Source organism: Halichondria panicea, chromosome 1 (assembly GCF_963675165.1).
Source record: "Halichondria panicea chromosome 1, odHalPani1.1, whole genome shotgun sequence".
NCBI lineage: Eukaryota > Metazoa > Porifera > Demospongiae > Suberitida > Halichondriidae > Halichondria > Halichondria panicea.
In genome coordinates this window covers 10,519,436-10,538,729 of record NC_087377.1, presented here as the reverse complement: position 1 = coordinate 10,538,729, position 19,294 = coordinate 10,519,436, and the positions used below count along the sequence as shown (strand labels likewise).

At 39.1% G+C, this 19,294-nt stretch overlaps 2 protein-coding genes and 2 long non-coding RNA genes across 10 annotated transcripts; 2 read left to right on the top strand and 2 right to left on the bottom strand.

Annotated features, from left to right (window-relative positions):
* Nucleotides 1-268: 268 nt before the first annotated feature.
* Nucleotides 269-1,463, bottom strand: LOC135345686 (uncharacterized). Its single transcript, XR_010397825.1, has 3 exons — nucleotides 1,347-1,463; nucleotides 531-958; nucleotides 269-467 (listed from the first exon to the last, which is right to left on the bottom strand). It is a non-coding gene; the product is annotated as an uncharacterized LOC135345686 (long non-coding RNA).
* Nucleotides 1,464-3,539: 2,076 nt separating this feature from the next.
* Nucleotides 3,540-5,420, top strand: LOC135330765 (uncharacterized). The gene is made up of 4 exons (XR_010392862.1): nucleotides 3,540-3,626; nucleotides 4,451-4,765; nucleotides 4,827-5,227; nucleotides 5,302-5,420. It is a non-coding gene; the product is annotated as an uncharacterized LOC135330765 (long non-coding RNA).
* An 89-nt stretch (nucleotides 5,421-5,509) lies between these two features.
* Nucleotides 5,510-6,912, bottom strand: LOC135330764 (uncharacterized). Its single transcript, XM_064525718.1, has 6 exons — nucleotides 6,709-6,912; nucleotides 6,333-6,599; nucleotides 6,083-6,235; nucleotides 5,879-6,016; nucleotides 5,720-5,827; nucleotides 5,510-5,670 (listed from the first exon to the last, which is right to left on the bottom strand). The coding sequence occupies exons 1-6, from the start codon at nucleotides 6,815-6,817 to the stop codon at nucleotides 5,510-5,512; spliced, it is 936 nt and encodes a 311-aa protein (XP_064381788.1). The 5' UTR covers nucleotides 6,818-6,912.
* A 1,640-nt stretch (nucleotides 6,913-8,552) lies between these two features.
* LOC135345633 (uncharacterized) lies at nucleotides 8,553-18,328 on the top strand. 7 transcript variants are annotated; one of them, XR_010397777.1, is made up of 10 exons: nucleotides 8,553-8,758; nucleotides 8,980-9,178; nucleotides 9,532-9,594; nucleotides 11,089-11,247; nucleotides 16,243-16,330; nucleotides 16,620-16,770; nucleotides 17,265-17,359; nucleotides 17,699-17,774; nucleotides 17,828-17,960; nucleotides 18,022-18,328. XR_010397777.1 is itself a non-coding variant. In XM_064543082.1 (5 exons), exons 1-5 carry the CDS (start codon nucleotides 8,597-8,599, stop codon nucleotides 12,512-12,514), a joined length of 666 nt encoding a protein of 221 aa, XP_064399152.1. In that variant the 5' UTR covers nucleotides 8,555-8,596; the 3' UTR covers nucleotides 12,515-14,585. The 7 variants fall into 7 exon arrangements, 1 of the variants encoding a protein (XP_064399152.1); XR_010397776.1 differs by having other exon boundaries at nucleotides 17,265-17,391; XR_010397773.1 differs by lacking the exon at nucleotides 17,699-17,774.
* The last annotated feature ends 966 nt before the right edge of the window (nucleotides 18,329-19,294 follow it).

The following is a 19,294-nucleotide window of genomic DNA, read 5'->3' as shown; positions in this document are numbered from 1 at the left end:
GTATGTTGGCAGATGCACCTCAAAGAATTTCGCCAGTAATGGGTTGTAGGTGTGGTTCTAGCCGACATTGTGGTAAATTTCCGACATGAGGTTGGCCGTGAAGTCTCTGATCTCGTTGTGCCTTATGGAAGGATAGCCGCCTTTGCACATGCATGATAGCGCATGCATGCATGTTCCGGATCCACTGTGAGTTGGTGCCACAAGCGCACGCGGTTGGATTGCCACCCATACTCTATACATTTTTTTTACCTGGATTCATTGCAGTACATTTAATATGAATAAATTTTTATTATAATAAACAGATACATGACTATAAACTCTAATAATTATGGCTACATTTTTTTTTGCTTGTTATACTATATGAAATATAATTTCTATTATTGTCAGTAAAATCAGGTATTGGGAATCAAAGACGGTCATTTTAGTTGCTATGCTGCACAGCGAGGTTTGCGATGGTGGCACAGGATCTGTATATAATAATTATTATAGAAATAAAAGTTGAGCATATTTTAAAAACAATTACTACTTACCTGGCATCCTTAGTGGCACTTTTTTGCTTTGGAATATGCCATAAATACACTGATATAATATTATATTGTCGCAGCCTGACAATGCTGCAGCTAGACTTTGTTCTATCGAAATTGTTAAAGTATTGTTTTTGAAGTCAAACAAATGGTTGTCAGGAACATCCCTCCAATAGTAGTAGTTACTGTTGATTTTCCAAATCGGAATTGCATCAGTGATGCACATGAGCACTACAGTATCTCCGACGTTAACTGATTCCTTTACCATCTCCACTTTTGTGTCACCTTCAAAGCTCATATTCAAGTGCATTGTTTTAGCTGTAGTGTACGTGATGAAAAGCAGAACAGTGCCCAATCCTAAATATGAATCATAGACGGTCATTGTAGTTGCTCTGCTACACAGTGAGGTTTGGGATGGTGGCACACGATCTGAGCTGCATGTATAAAAGAAAAATTTGAGTATACAGTAGACTCTCGCTATTCCGGCTCTCTGAAGTACGGCCACCTCGATATACCGGCCATTTGGCTTGGCACGGAATGCTAGCTACTCAGGTAGGTTAAGGCATAATTATTAAGATCAGTGCCATAAATAGTATAATTACCTTGTCATTGTGAAATGTATGCATAAAATCATCAATTATAGTAACCATGGTAATAGTGTTATTAAATTAATGGTATTTATGTCCACAATACATTTTGGGTGAAATAATTAAGGTACTATTGTCAAGATATTATCTGAATTGTATACAGTACACTTCACCTTCAATTTAATCCTGCACCTACCTGAGCTGAGTATAATTATGTTTACTCCACACAACTCACCCTGAAGTATAATACGGCGGCCAGTGCTGGTTTGTCCCAAACAAGTAGTTTTCAACGGGCAGCTCTTTTTATACTCAAAACTGACTTGCTCCAGGATCAGGAAGTGGCTAATCCGGTAATTAAAGCCAACATGCGTTTAAATAGAGAACAGTCATTATCCTCGAGACAAGAACCGCAAATTAGTCATTAGATTCGAGGTAAGGTCGTTTTTAAGCCGCGGTTATTTACTGAAATACAGCCACCTCGAGCTGCATTGACTTTCACACAATCCACACAATTTTGATGTTTACATAAAAATGTTTACAAACACAAAACATAATTTTTACGAGTTTGACGCCCTTTTAGGCAATGGTGTATTCTCGTCATCAGTCACTGTTTAGCTCTTGCAAAAGAATTTACTAATCATAATGCATAACAGTGGGGTTATCATGTGTCCCTCCCCTAGCTCTGCCGTTGGCATACAAAAGGTTTTAGATTTTCTGAGTACCCTTGGGAAAATGTATGGGTAAGTTTGAATTAGTATATTTCCAAAACGATAAAGGTTAGCAAGGAAAATCTTTTCTTACTGCACATCGGGGTCTATATACAATTAATTTTATTGGTAGAACTGCCCCGCCTGAAGCCAAATTGAAGAGTTGAAAGAAGGTTGTTGGAAGTTAACTAGTAGCTCCCCCGCAAAATAAGTTACTTTTGAATCCTTGTTTTCACACTTAAAAGCAAATATTAAACAGCATATTGCTCAACTTGGCTATGCCTACTGCACATTTCAATGCTCCCTCTACACTCTGGTCACTCTCAAGCAACCATGACTACTTCCTAGCTCAAGATATCCCCCACAAAGTTTTTTACCTTAGCTAAACACATGTAAAATAGTGTAACATGGAGCTCTGATGATCAAATAAATTAGGTAAATGATGTAAACCATACATTTACTATGGATAATGTACATACAGACTAGCTTTGCCAGTGCTTACTGCAGTTTTCTTCACTTTCTTCTCCTTTGTCTTTGTATCTAGCCTCTAGACCAGGCCGATTAAAATACGTATTTTAATCGGCGTATTTTAATCGGCCTGGTCTCGAGGCTACTTTGCATCTGGCTAGCAATCAATCACTTGCGGAATGCAACACGCATGGTGTCAGAATTCTCTAGGGCAATACATTGGTCACCTGTGATGTTTCCAATCCCTCCCTTCTATCTATCTATGGGTGACCGAGAGTGTACTGTAATTATTATGCCTCGAGGCGTAGCCGCACGAGGGATACGGTAAAGCTGACTGTGTGTACGTGTCTGTCTGTCTGTCTGTCTGTCTGTGTATTCCAGCTATAACTGCTCAACGGTTGCAATGCGACGAAAACTAACAGCTTCTATAGGCTTCTAGCCACATTTTCTTGGATTTTGATTCGTGGATTAGCAAACTAAAGCTTCTTTCTCGAGTTATGGCTAGTTTGACTCACATTGAAGGCTGTTGCAGTCTCTTCAGAATCTTTCATAGCATCATCTGTCCGCACAAACTTTCTATTCAACATATGAGTTAGCCTTGCACTAAAACGCTAGCTTTTTGTTAGCTACAATACTCAGAAAATATCTGTTAAAACAGCTAGCTAGCTAGCAGTAGCCATTTTGTGAAATTGATCTCTTTGGACACACCCTTTAATTATTCCTGTGGATGTAATGCGCATGCGCGCTCATTCCCCATGTGTGATATCCAAGATCCAGATCCAGATTCTTTGGCAGAATCATCTTTGTCTTGCGGGCCTGGTAAGCCACAAAACACTACCATATAACAATATAGATAACAATATGCATGTACACAGGTCTTTTCTTCTTAGATATTATATACACTGAACTACAGATCCTGGAAGAATCAATTTTCTTCTTTCTTGAGGTCCTGGTAAGCCACATAATACAATAAATAACAACAATAGAACATGTAAATAAGTCTTTACTTCTCAGTGACTTTATATAGATAAGCTAACTTTAATATAAAATTCATTATAGATAACACTCTAATACTTTTGAGCGAAAGCAAAAACATGGCGAGAGGCATTAGCACAGCGCCAGCTTGAACACTAGTTGACCTAGTTGCGATATCCAAATAACATAGCCTCGAATCCACGCGTGTTTTAATCGGCGTGGATTCGAGGCTACGCCGAACATACCAGTACGCCCTACGTATACTTAAAAGGCCTTGAAAAAAAGTAATTTCCTTTTCTTCTTGCTATAATATTATACAGCTATGTCTAGTTGCAGCAAGTTTTTACTCATCGCCATTCTTTTAGGTAAGTGTTATGGACTATAATTATAATTATATAGAATCTAGGCTATATATTATCATGATTTAGGATAGAGCTGCATGTAGCTATGAATTCATTTGTATATCTGTATAATTATATAGAGCTGTAGATATCATATAATTCACATAAGAATGTGTATAACCTAGCTGTTCAATTGGACTCTGGTCTCTGCATGCATGAATCAGTGCTGTCATGATTGTTTTATGCATGCATGCTATACTTATACTATACAGTGGAATCTCCATAAAACGGACACCATTGGGGAACAACCTTTTGGTCGTTATAGAGAGGTGGTCTTCCTTGGGAGTTTTCGATTGCCAGCTGTATGTATAAATTATATGCTCTAAGGAGTCATTTATTGCTGCAAATAAATCTTGAACGAGCTTTGCTAACTGCCGCTTTAGCTCATTTAAGCTTTGAAAAAGGCTGTAGGGACAAGCCATAGATATCTATGGACAAGGTTTTCACGGTTATGCAAAACAATGCTATCTCCGAAAAATAATTTATGGGTGTGGCTGTCCGTTCTGGGAGGTTATTTTCCATTGCTAAAGCTGATTGGGGGACTAGAAATTAAGCTGCTCATTATAGTATAGAGAGGTAGCCGTTCCTGAGAGGTTGCTTTACATTGAAGTCATTGTAGTTTCAATCCGGACCTGAGCTCTTGGCCATTATGCATGGGGGTCGTTAATGGAGGTTCCACTGTAGCTAATTCATATAGCTGCTCCTGCATGCATGCTAAATAGAGCGTTTTGAGTGCCAATAATCCATGTAGACCCTGTCAGACTTATAGAAAAATAATTCCCTTGCAGGATTGATGCTCCGCACCTTCTCACTTGCTCCGATTAAGCTAGTATCAAGATTATTTCGTTATACACAAGATGGAGTGGAATTTTCTTGGCAACCCCCCCCCGGAGTTAATGGAACGAGTACCTATAAATGTGAAATTATAGAGTGCAATGCTGGTTCATTTTGGAGCGTATATAGACCCAATCAAACCAATGAAACCAAATGTCAGTTTGGACCACATGTGTTTAATTCAATAATAGATGATAGGAGCAAGTTTATTCGTATCGATGACGTTGATAAAACGGTTTTTCCTACAAAGCTAGAGTTTCGATTTGAAGGTTAGTAGTGCATATATATATACAGTGCATGTTCACCATCTTTCTACTCTGTTTCATATAGGGAAGCAGGTTATTGTCCAGGTGAACAAAGGAGGAAAATACTGTTTATCGACCAATTTGTCAATTCCTGCAAATGAATCATTAATGTCTCTCTGGGCAATGACACCAGGATCAAATGAAGATTGTAGTTGTTACATACCACAAAATTCGAATATGGCAATGCCTAAATGTCCTTGTGTGGGGCATCGCTCAGCAGAGTTTACTGTTAAATATTACGGACCAAAAAAACTAATTTGTTTTGAAAATCTCTACCTAGTAGAGTCACTTAAAGTATTTCTATTCAGTGAGGTAAACAATCTATGCTCTCCAAACAAAAGTAGTGCTTCACAAAAGTTTCACGTTGGAACAGAAATAAAGAATGGAAGAAATTCTCTACATTCATTTGGCATACAAATTCTCATTGTGAGTCTTCTAATCTCGTTTTAGATTTTAGTTAAGTTATTGTGACTTCAAATTGATAAAAATTTGTGTTATAGTGTGAAAGAAATTCATTGAGGGAAGGACATGAAAGGAACGAAAGGAATGTGCTAAGCAAAATCATAATTATACTGTTACATCTATAAAATGCACACCTACATGCACCAGACAACCCATGCTGTTGCACACAGTGTGCATGCATGCATGGGTTAAAATCATTATACATGATTCAAGTGAAGTGTGATACATATAATTATTATAATTATATCACTGATATGCTGGACATGATTCAATGTGAAGTTCATTACGCTTCGATCCACCATAACACTCGTTCTCAGTCATTTTTGTAATATTTTGGACTTCACAGTAGACAGGCTCTGACACTTCCGGCAATTGCAGCTCTTCATATACATGTTTCTCTGTTAAGTCTGTATTGTACTGAATCGTAATTATATCGAAACAACATAATTATCTTACCATTTGGGATTTCTTTCTTTTTGCGGTAAATTTTTATTGTTACTAGACATGACAACGTGCAAAATATGAGTATTGCAGAGCTTATTGTGCCAGCAATCAATCCAATCCCTATGATTAATAATGATTAACATGCACTGTGTACATGTAATTATGTCTTACCGGAAAAAGTTTCGTTATGAAATTGGCAATCCCACCTCCCTGAGCACGTTAGTGTTGTGCTTACTCTTTGACTTGCATTCTGATGATTACTAGATCTTATAGGTGCAGTAGATCTAGTACTCTGCCGAATTACTGTAACTATAATTATGCATGTGAATTTATTTAAATTCACGGTCATCACAATCAAAAAACGTACAAACTTACAGCTTGGCCTCAATGATATAGATCTAGCTAGCTCAATATTGCTGGTCGAACCAAATCCAGAACTAATTGGTACTCTAGGTATTATTGTTGACTCGGATAAATGTGAAGTTGTTTGGTAGTAGCTTCGAAATGTTGTACTGATGCCATTTCTTTCTGCATGTGAGTTGCACAATGATGATATGATTATACAACAGGCATGCATTTAAATTTAACATTATATGCATGCACTGTGATGAGACGTGATCATTACCTTGTAAATGTAGAGTAAGTGTAGAACTTAAAGTATTACAGGCAACGCACTGATACGTTGTTCTATTCACTGATGCAGCAATAGTATCCACAATCAATGTAGAAGGATAATGAAAAACATATCCTTCTGGTAATGGGTTATTTCGATAGTAGTACAGGTCATTGATGATCCAAAATGATAAAAGACAATCACTATTGCAAATAAATTCAACCTCATCCCTTAAAAACGAGATTATAGTCCTGTCTTGAGAATCAGTGAAAAGGTTTTCTGGTGCATATGGAGGAAAACTATGTAAACATGGAATGACCAACATATATATGCATGAACATGCACATGCGTACATGATCACAGATATATACATCGACATTTCACTTACCAACTGTTTTGGCGTATGCTTCAGATGTAGATGCAATCTCCCAACAAAGAAACCACTTAAAAAGGGTGAACACAAGAATATTCATGCTCACAATTGCGTTTCTCTGCATGTCAATATCATAAAGTTTACTGAGGTGTGATTGTACAGTTGCTTTTATATCAATTCACTGTTTATGATTGGGAGAAGTGCACAATAATTTTATTGATCCAGTATATATACCTCTGAGAAAACTATTCAAGTACTCTTTTCTAAACTATTTGTGACAATTATAATGTAACTTAATGTCAGTGTGTAAGTGGAATAGTGAATGGAGTCGTGCATATATAAAATGTATATAGCATGATGCAGGTAGCCTCAAGACTAGGCCGATTAAAATACGTATTTTAATCGGCCTGGATTCGAGGCTAGCATGCAGGTGGGCATTATCAAAAAATTATTCCGGAATATTTGGCACAGGCAGGCAAGATGAATATTATATAAAACCACACACCTGGTCTGTTTTTCGGGACATAAATATCAATTAGTGTGGCCTATTAGACCACCATGCTCGCTGATTGATATTCATTATTCTAGACTGATTATTCATAGCATATAGGACCTCACATAGCTAGTAATTGGGCTCAACAGTGCCGTTGATTGTAAACAATAGTCTCATCATGCATGTCACATTTTCATCCAGCGTTTACTCTTAATTTTCCTTCCCCATGCATGCACCCCTGATGGTCCCCCAATGCAAAGGTGTACATGCAGACATTTATAGTATAGCCCAGCTATCTCAGTCCATCCTATAGCTATGATGTGTGTATATGCAGTATCATGCACAATTGTTGAAAGGTCCATGCAGTTCTCAGTATATTATATTCTGAAAATTAGCTTCTATAGCATAATTATAGGTAATTCTCAGAAATTATAAGTGACTGTGGGTAAACTGATGCTTTATTGAATCAAATTCCCAATGTTTATACAGCACATTAATTATCAGTATACACAACAATCTAATAGCATCGGCATGCAAGTATATATAACAGTAAAAAGAAACTAACAAGCGAAGCTCAGTGCAAAACACCAAGTTCAGAACACTGCAGTATGTTGTAATCAGAGAGAGCTTTCATCAGTTTTTCAAAAGTTAATGTAACGAATTTTACCAAACACCAAAATAACTTGTTTGACAACCTTTTGCTCCGACCTTTGCCAGCCTAGCCCAGGCCAAGTACGTAGTTTGACTCTGAATTTGTATCTACACCCAATACAGTCATGTTTAGTGTACTATGTCTGTACAGAGGATTGCTAAGCTCTTACAACATTGAATGTACATAAAAGGCATTATTATTATGCACCTCGTGGTTTGTGGCAAACTCTTGCATCATCACGATTTCCTTTCTGAGTGCATTGTTTATGTACAGTAAATAAGAAATTAATTCTTGTGCAGAGGATTACTGTCTTCAAATTGACATTGAACTACAGGCATTTAGTCACAGCGTCTTCAGTACTTTCGGATAGCTTTGACATTCAGTGTGGTCTCTCACAGTACCTGTCTGTTTCCCAATCATGTTATGAGATTGGGCCACAAGTTGAAGTGTCTGAATCCATAAATACAGTAGTTCTGCGTGACTGTGTACCCATTGCCCTTGTCATTGAAGTGTCTGCATCCATATTAATTTTAAGTCAGTAGTTCTGTGTGACTGTGTACTTTCCCTTACGCATTGCCTCTTTACTTTGTCATGAAGCCCCCTCTCCCTCTCTCTACAGGAAACTCTCCACAGCTACCTGTGGTAATGTCGCTACATCATCAAGTTGCTGGAATAATTCTCTATAATTATGTGGGAGTGGCTCTTATCGAGACCACACCCTCTTACTGACAGAGCTCCATCAGAACACTGACCTCATTATGGCACGACTGGGCATGGGAATCAAGTCTCCGTTAAATCAGAAGAGCTCTAGCGGCTTGGTTGCTATGCATGGGATCCAGCCGGACATGCAGGGGGGACTACCCCCTCCCAATAGACACAGCTGGCCTATCAGTGCCCATGGAGGCAGCAAAGAGAAAGAGGTACGTGCAATCAACCTATTGACACAGTTTTCAACAATCAAAACCTTTGATGTATATACATGTGTTAATGATTTAACAGCTTTTTGCTTATAATTAATTATAACATACATTGCTGCCCTGTTACTAACAATAATAATTGTCGGAGGGGGAAAACCAGGAGATGGGTAAAGATCATCATAGCAACATTTCAAAAACACACACCCTTTTTGTAACCGTAACAGATACCTGCTGATGTCCAGCCCCCTGGGTTAACGAGCAGGGACGTCCCCACTGACGCTACTGATGGGTGTACCTCCAGTGTGACCGTTGATGGGTGTGGTTTCAGCAAGAGGAGAGCGGAGCAGCAAGTGTACGCACCAACTCCAATAGCGAGGGGAGGGGGATCAACCGCCAGCCCATATCTCTTCGAACCAATACCAGGTATTATACATGTACTTACATGTATGTGAACAGTTGACGCTACCTAGTTAGCAATAATTATAGTTGCATGTAGCAATATTTTAATCGACTGTTGTAACCCGATATGTACTGTGTATATACAGACCGTAGTGTCCAGACTATGCTTTTGTCTGGAGCGTTCAAATCATCATAAGAATCCATATTAGACAACCATACGTAGAATCCTACTTCAGGATAGCAATGTACAGTCATGTAGGTGTTGTGTTGTACATATTACATTTACTTGAGTCTGGTAAATGATCATTACACTAGTAAATTTTATTTTTAGTTCTTGTTTTTAAAATGTTGCTATGATGATCTTTACCCATCTTCAGGTTTGGCCCCTCCGATTGGTCATCCCCGTTCCCCGTACACCAGCGACCGGATATCGCAATACAGTGAGTGGGCGTATGGGGTGTGGTGGGGATGTGCATGTGATTTTCATAACTCATAGAAAATGTCAATGTTTGAGGTTTGAACCCCTTGTTTCTTCCATTCACTCGCTACAATTGTTAATTGTCTTTATTGTATGACCTCCCAGTCAATGCATGCAGGCATTGATCTCCTTAGTTCCAATTATTGTAACTATAATAGCACGAACCACTTGCATGAAGGAATCAATAGAGAGATATGTACTTTAGTTATGCTTGATCGCCTGATTCGGGTGTGGCCTGGCTTCAAGGAAACTCTATGCATGATTTCATATAAATTATGGATGTCGTTATGCCTCAGTGCGCATGCGCAAGTGATGTATACGGTATTGTGTTTCTGTGTGTGTGTGTGTGTGTGTGTGTGTGTGTGTGTGTAGACGGCTACAGCTGCGCAAGGATCAATGAAGTGCAAGTAAGAGTTTCTGTAGGCTTCTAGTCATGTTTTCTTGGATTTCAATTCGTGGATTTGCAAAATAATGCTTTGTTCTCGAGTTATGCCTAGTTTTGCTTTCTTGGAATGCCATTGCAGCCTTTTCAGAACTTGTTCACCGAATGTTCCTACTCTACTTAGTAGTTAGCTCTGTACTAGAACGCTAGCAATTGGTAGCTGCAAGAGTGAGAAGAGAGCTGCAAAGCTCTGCTGATGCAGCCATTCATTTTAAACTTTAACTTTGGCATCGATCGTTTTTAACAACAATCGTGGTCGATCATTACCCACTCTTTGCTGGATTCTGCCTGCATGCAGCAAAGTTAATGATTAATGTGTATATAAAAGCTATTAGCAGCTTTATGTTATGTAGCTTTGGCACCTCCACCGAGGCATCAGCACTCGCGGTGCTTTCATTTTACTTGCAATTATTGTAACTATAGTAGCACGAACCACTTGCATGAAGGAATCAATACAGGGATATGTACTTTAGTTATGTTTGATCGCCTGATTCGGGTGTGGCCCGGCTTCAAGGAAACTCTATGCATGATTTCATATATGGATGTCATAGTATAGCCTCATAGTACGTAGCACATGTACTCAATAATACTGTGCTGGTACTGAATCACCACTAGTAGTGTCTTGTGTTCAAACAGTGTATACTCTAAAATCTACTGTTTCCTGTGTGAACTATCACTAAAACCCCCTTAATACATGTAAAAGCATCATCCTCTCTACTATTGTCTATCAGGACAATCATTTGTACTACTACCCCCCCCCCCGCCACTGACGCTTTGACATGTAACTGTCTACTAGACCATCAGTGGCCATGTAATTTTGTTGACAGCATTCGGTCAATCATTACTAGCAATAGGTCTCTCACTTGACAAACATTCCTTATAGCATTATTCATATTGTGCACCTGTGCATTCCATTTCCCTCCTTATATTCATTGCACGATGGAATGCATTAACGTCTGGCCAGAACATTTCTCTTGTGTGTCACCTTTCACCTCTGTACCCCCACACCCACAGTTGCAGGTCTCCCCGCAGAATTTGAACCCCCTGGTGAGCAGTCCTTCGCCTCGACTGCCGCCAACCCGGCCGACTCTGACAACGACCAATCCAATGACACCTTGCCCGTCTTCGAGAGTGAGTCACCATACACCAGGTCACCCCTCAAGAGATCACCAGGTGAGATATGTCAATGCAGTCTAGTTTACACTGTTAAAAAAATGTTTTTTGAATTTTTGAATGTGAGTCCCCCGATTGCATTTTTGAACTCTTGATTGTAACCTGAAACACTTAAAACACTTGAGAAGCTACCCACTCTGAACTTTTCTGCTTCTGTGTACTTTGTAGTTAGTCTTCTTACATGTACTATAATGCTTCACGGCAGTGAAGGCTTTGGGTGCTGTGGTAGGCATTGATTACAAAGGTTTGTTAACTAGTTGTGAATACAGTGCCTTAATGTGTAAAACTGTACACACAGTCGGTACAAAGCCTATCAAATTGCAACAATGGCATCACACAATTAGTGTTAGCGTACAAGATTTGTAGTGCTTTTAATAGATTTTTAATGTTAGAATGTAGAGCTTTCCCCTTGTTATGGAATTCCCCCTGTACTGTCTATATTTGCAGCACAACTTAATAAAAGGGTACGCATGCTTTCCTTCATATGGTGTTATAATTGATGGCCGGGGAATATCACTAAACCCGTGTTGTTTACTGTATTGGCTGGTGTTAAAAGGATTTCACATTATTGTGTGTAGTCGGGTGTGTATGGCTTCAGTGGGCTGATTAAAATACACTTATTTGGTGTATTGCACATGTGTAATGGTTTTTTCCCCCTGCTTAAAATGTGTTCCTGGCTTTGTCACAGGAAGCGTGTTTTTTAATTTAATAGCACATGTATGGAAGAGGTGAGAGGGTCAGTCCTAAAGTTTCTTTGTAATGTCTTTCATCCTGTGTGATTCCTTGTTTATATTGAACTGTCATTCATAGAAGTGCACCATGGTAACTAGAGCTGATTAACACTCTGTTGAAATTCTTACGTACGTAGCTTGCTACCCGGACACGCATACATCGATAACTCCATCTCAAAAGCTGTTATTTACATTTCCCAAACTTTCCCTGTTTTGTAGCTATCTTAGACATTATGTGCAAACAAACATCCAAAGGTCATTTGTGATTTCCTAATTCAGGATCCACTGCTAACTTGACTAACTTTCTTTCTCTTGTGGGGTATCCAAACTCCCCAATTGAAATAAATGTAGGACATTTTGTTTCTCCGAAACTGAACATTTCACAGATTTTATTGCACATGTGTAATGGTTTTTCCCCATTGGTCAAAGAATGTGTTCCTGTCTTTGTCACAGGAAGCGTGTTTTATTACACATGTATGGAAGAGGGGAGAGGGTCAGTCCTAAAGTTTCCTTGTAATGTCTTTCATCCTGTGTGATTCCATCCTAACATCTTCTTGTTTACCACAACTGTCATTTACTAGAAGTGCACCATGGTAACTAGAGCTGATTAACACTCTGTTGAAATTCTTACGTACGGAGCATGGTACCCGGACATACATACATCTCAAAAGCTATTACTTGCATTTCTCAAACTTTCCCTGTTTTGCAAGTTTGTACCTATCTTAAGGTTGTGTGCAAACAAACTACAAAGGTCATTTGCAATTTAGGATAGTCACAGAATGTCCACTAGCTAACTTAACTAGCTTTCTCTTATGGGGTATCCAAAAATCCCTGATTGAAACGAATGTACGACATTTTGTTTGTCTTTGAAATTGTTAACTTACAGTACATGTGTATGTGTTGTGTATTTCGCCCTGTATACCATTATGCTAGTAATTCGAATTAATTGCCATAACTTCAACGTGTATACATGTATTTTTAGATTTTCTGAAAGCTTTTCTGAAAGCTTTATGATATTAGTTCTTTATATGCACTCTTCAAAATAATCATTAATTTTTCTTCCGAGTAAACTATTGTGAGCGATGATGTCATACATGTAGTAAAACCACACTATGTGCAGTACAATTAGTCTAGAGTTTCCATTCTCGTAAATTTGTTATAAATTGCTGAAAAAGATGATGAGGAACACATTGAGGGAGTTACCCGGCAAAATAGCCTCATTCATAGGGCGTAACGTGCATGAATAGTTGCAGATTCAATGTAAAAGCATCACATACGCCACTCTGTTACCAATCCCTCTAGCTCTTCAATTTATGGTTGTACTCATGAACGTGTGTGTGGAGCTGACATAGAAGCTGGTTTATGTATAGTTGCATGGTTATTATAGAGGCACCAAATTTACGCGGATTGGTCAAACTAAACATTTCGAGGATAGAAGTTCAAAGGACCACCCCCTACAGTAGAGAGGTTTAAATCCCGGAAGTAAACCATGCCCACATTTTCGAGGTTTGTAAAGTCAATCCGCGAAAAACGCCAACATTTAGTGCCTCGAAAATAACCAGCTATATGGTAGTTACAGCTGCATATTGTACTATGTTTGTAAATTTGACGCTTTGTGGCCTAACTTCTGCGATATCGCAAAATTGTGATGTCATACAAGTATGGTTTTTGCGGTCTTATTTTCACGAAGCCATTATCAGCACTCGCAAATTCGCATAATTATGCTTGACGCTTGCAAAACATTGTTACTCGAGGGGCATGGGCAGCCACGGGTATAGTACATGTAGTCGTTACCCGAGGCGCGCGCGGGCGGCCACGGGTATAGTAGTCCGTTGGTTTGCTTGTGACACATGAATCTACTCACCTGAATTTCATAGCGCTGCGTTTACAGCATGGATAGCCTTCACACAACAATTTATTATTGGCAGATTTTGATGTTAAAGCTTCGTTGTAGAATAAAAGCTAAGAAGCTTAAACTTACACGTTGGCAGCTATATACACCCGGCCTTTATTCGAGGGAGGCCTATTACGTATTTATAGCTAAAGTGATCCCGTACCAGGAACAATGGAAAAGGGTCACTAAAGTAGAACGCTAGAATTGTGACTGGTTTGTTGTCTCGGGAGGCTTTTTTGCTGACTCTGGATCCAGCTTATTCACTGTGATCATAGAGTCCACAGTGCATGTGTACCATGCACTACTCAAATGTTTCAGCATGCGTCCAGTCTAGTTTAGTTTCTATTGCTCCTGAGTTGCTGTGCTAGACAGCTAAGCCATACATACTACATGCACTGCATTATATCACTCCTCTGGTTTCTTTATAATCATGTCACCAGCCGAGGGTTTGTACTTTAGTGCTCTAGTTTGTCTGTTTGTGATACATGAGTCTGCTTACCTGGATTCCATAGCGCTGTGTTTACAGCATGGATAGCCTTTACACACCAAGTTATTAGTTTTAATAGTGGCAAATTTTGATGTTAAAGCTTCGTTGTCGAATAAAAGCTAAGAGCTTGAACTTACATGTTGGCTAGATATATACATGTAGTAGCTATACACCCAGCCTTTATTCGAGGTAGGTCGTACGTATTTACAGCTGCAATGATCCCGTACCAGGAACAATGGAACAGGGTCACTAAAGTAGAACGCTAGAATTGTGACTGGTTTGTTGTCTCGGGAGGCTTTTTTGCTGACTCTGGATCCAGCTTATTCACTGTGATCATAGAGTCCACAGTGCATGTGTACCATGCACTACTCAAATGTTTCAGCATGCGTCCAGTCTAGTTTAGTTTCTATTGCTCCTGAGTTGCTGTGCTAGACAGCTAAGCCATACATACTACATGCACTGCATTATATCACTCCTCTGGTTTCTTTATAATCATGTCACCAGCCGAGGGTTTGTACTTTAGTGCTCTAGTTTGTCTGTTTGTGATACATGAGTCTGCTTACCTGGATTCCATAGCGCTGTGTTTACAGCATGGATAGCCTTTACACACCAAGTTATTAGTTTTAATAGTGGCAAATTTTGATGTTAAAGCTTCGTTGTCGAATAAAAGCTAAGAGCTTGAACTTACATGTTGGCTAGATATATACATGTAGTAGCTATACACCCAGCCTTTATTCGAGGTAGGTCGTACGTATTTACAGCTGCAATGATCCCGTACCAGGAACAATGGAACAGGGTCACTAAAGTAGAAAGCTAGAATTATGATTTTGTGATTGTTGCTTCTTTACTTATCCTAGCCCCAGAGCATGCTCCACAGGAGCCATACATTATTTCTAAGACTCCAAGCTTCTTTGCTGCCTTTGCTGTAATTCTAGTCCACCATTGCAGGCTGCAATGGCATTCCAAGTAAGCAAAACTAGGCATAACTCGAGAACGAAGCATTATTTTTCAAATCCACGAATTAAAATCCAAGAAAACATTACTAGAAGCCTATATTTGCACTTCATTGATCCTTGAGCAGCTGTAGCACTCTACACACACACACACAGACACACTACCGTATACCTCGCTTGCGCATGCGCACCGAGGCATAATTATGGCAATGTGGTTATTCGCAGTAAGGCTTTGGGTATAGGTATACAGTGTTAAATGAATACTGAATACAGTGCCTCAGCAGAGGAGGTTGGTCACATTTCAATAGAGGAATGTGCGTGCACGGAGAAAAAAGAAAAGATATACGCAGACCTACAGAGAAAAGCATGAAAAGTAGCTATCCTAGCTAAAGCCAAAAGACTGCAAACGATTTTAGCACTCTATAATTATTAGTAGCAGATGATCGATGCTAACATATATAATATAAGAGAGATAACATGAGATAAATGATAAAAGTGCTGACTCAGCGGGTTGAAGAAGGTTGAAGGCGAATTCGAGGCCAAACACTGTTAGCATAGCATGTTTTACCGCGGTTTAAGTCGTGACCAACCTCCTCTGGTGCCTCAGTATGTAAAACTGTAAACAGAGTCATCACAGAGAATTGCAACATCGGCACTAAACCACAAGCTTTAGTTACAAGATTTGTAGTGCTTTTGAAGTGTGATGTTAGACGGTATATCGATATCGATAATAATTATTAGATATATACCGTCTAACATCGCAAAGATCTTCCATTTTACTAGGTCCTCTGTGTAATTGGCTAAGGGGGGGTTCTCTTGTACAGTCAATACTTGCAGCACAACTAGAAGTGCTTTCTTGATAATTAAGGTGTATATATAATTGAAGGCGTCTGGTAAAGAAGGGCAATTAAACAATAATTATTAATTTAGACAAAATCAAGATTGCTGCACTTGCATGGATCAAAGAAGCTTCAACTGCAATAATTATTATTATGGGCAGTCGAAAAAGCAAGTATAGGTACGCTTATTTTATTTTAACATAGGTCAAAGTTTGCAGTCAATCATTGATGGCGAACTTTGACCTCTTGTGTTCTCAATTGTTTACTGTTTTGTTTTGATTTCACACATTGTTTAGTACGTACAGTATTCGTACATGCATGTGTATTGGTTTTTCCCCACTAATCAATTACCTCCAACCAATAGCATAGCCATTTTTAATTACCTGAAGGGGAAAGCGTGTTTGGTAATTCTCTGTAACTCCTAAAGAAAATGCTTTCTAGCCAATCCGTTTTCCACCCTCCGTCCAGAATCTGCAAAATTGAGACTCTGAGTCGAGTAATGCAGTGGATGTGCCATGCAGCCTGAGAAGGGGAACTAACTATTAAATCTTGATTTATAAATACAGTCATCAGTGCACTGCTCCTGGAAGATCAACCATACAAGAGACTCTCTCATCAAGTCAGTAATTTGAATGTGCTGCTCCAGTAATCTAGCTTTCGTGCTCATGTTTATAGCACTAATAGTAGATACGTATAGTCCACAGTATATGGCTGCTTTTAAGGTTTCTCCAGGCCGTGCTTTAGAAAAGAACGTTTGGTCAAGTTCCTACGTGAAACTCGTGTAGAAGTCCAGGAATTTCTTGGACGGGTAACTAACCACACAGGACGTACATGCCCACGATCAGCCATGAATATAATTATTGATTAGGCAGATCCTATATTTCTGTAGTTTGGCCGATCGTGGGCGTGTACGTCCTGTGTGGTTAGTTACCCGTCCAAGAAATTCCTGGACTTCTACACGAGTTTCACATAGGAACTTGCATGACTAGACGTTCTTTTCTAAGGTGCAGTCTGGACCTGAGACTAGCTACTGTATGTTGGAAACTTCCCTATATGCGCACATTAATTTAAAAATTGTGATTGTATATGCATAATAATTATGTTTTTCTACAGAGCATGTCCAATGTCATCATAACTGCGGTCAGAGGAATACTCTTTGTTGTCATGGTGATAATGATCGCACTGCTCATAACAGTTTGGAGGAAAAGGTGCACAACATGAAGGGGAATAAAATTGATGAGTAATTGTGTGCATGTGTATAGTTTTGCTTACCAACATATAGAGTTCGATTGGTATACAGGGTATAATTAAGACATCTAGTTGCATGGTTTTGCCTTAGAGGTTGTGTTACAAGATGGTTTTTCATTAGGCTATTAATGTTATTACACCGTTTTCTACTTTACATGGATTTCACACTTAGGCCTACTATACACGTAGGTACAAGATCTATTTGTCAATGAGTAGCATGAGAAATAAGATGTATGATGGGTGCACAGACACTTTTTAAATTCTAGCTTTATTAATTTTATCACACACACACAATACAGCTAGATGCCTATCAATGCTTATTGACCATGTCCAATTGATTTAAGACAATTAACTTCCACCCATTAATTTGATTAAGTAAGTCATTTTACATCCAGTTTGAATATGGTTTGTTATTCTCACATACTCAGGGGCCTCCCAAATGGTCGTAGAGCTGGCTTGTTCGTACATGTTGAGGGAGGGCATCTTCTTACCTTTCTACCATAACTCTTCTCTTACCAAACAACTCGAATGATACGTAACACCTATCAAAGTAAATCAATGGTGAGTTTACAAAACTCTCTTCTTTGTTAATAAGAAATTCATTCTTGTGGTTTTGCTGCAGATTAACAGATTATCGTGTGACAGTTTGCAATGCCTACAAGCTACATGTATAGGTATGACTGACGTTAGGATTGAACCTGCCCCATGGAGTAGCTGTTGTGTATCTATAATTTAATGCAGTCATTTGTTGCAAAGTCATGTTCTCGTCTGTTAGTAGTGGATGTTTATTTTACTTGTCTGCCAATGTTCTAACAAATGGCTAACCTGTGTATGTGCTAACAGAATATACGTGCCTTAGTTTTATCAAGTGCGTGCCATGTTTGTTGCATTGGTACTTTGTCAATGGGTATATATATTTTTCTCGAAAACGTGTACATTAAACGAACAGCATGCTTGTGCGTATGACTCAGCCATGCAGTACTAAGCTTATCCACGTCCAAGCAGTGGAGCCCTGCTTTTCTGGTGTACTCTATAGCGAGCCCCACCATAATTATGTTGTCCTTGCCAGCCAGTGAACACCCTTATTTTGGCGGTGTAACACATTTGTTAGAGGATTCAAGTGTAGCAAGGGTACTACTGTTACTTTAGCGTCAGGCCCAATTTACTCATATTGGCTTTCACAGGATAAGCACGAGGTTCTCAGCCAATGTATTTGAACTGTGACCTCAAGACCTTTGACCTTTACACGCTGGAATCAAAGTTTGATGTTGATTCCCCCCACGGCCTGAAACAGGCCCTTGGATATCATTATTGCATAGGCTTGTTTTACTGCTCAGGTTTTTAGGGTGTGGAATGCTTTATGGTATATTTCTTTACCATATTTAATTTATATCCGGGGATTGACTACATTCTGAACAAGACGTCAGTGTGAAACTTGATCTAAAATGGGAGAGCAATGCTGCTGCAGCATGGTAAGAATTAAGTTTAGGTAAGAATATATACTTAAACTGCGAGTGTGTTTTGTCAGTGAATCGAATAGTGTACTGACTGATTAGACACAACAGTATTGGGTAAACAAATTGGTAGATCACTGCTTGGCATTAGCCTTGCATGCAAGCGTGCAGCACTAGATCTAGTATAGATCTACATGCAATCAGATCAATCCTAACATTTTAATGTGGTAGATATATAGTTGAGGTCTGTCTACCAGTGCAATGCCAATATGAGCCATTCTCTGTTATAAGCATGAAGCAAAGGGATCTCTACCAAAACATTGTGGTTAAGAAACATTTTCATCATTGACAACCTTTACCAGTTTAAGACCGTGCAAAATTGGCATGTGATCTTTTAGTCTGGGGGCCAGAACTAATAGCTCGGGGGCAAAATCAAGAGAG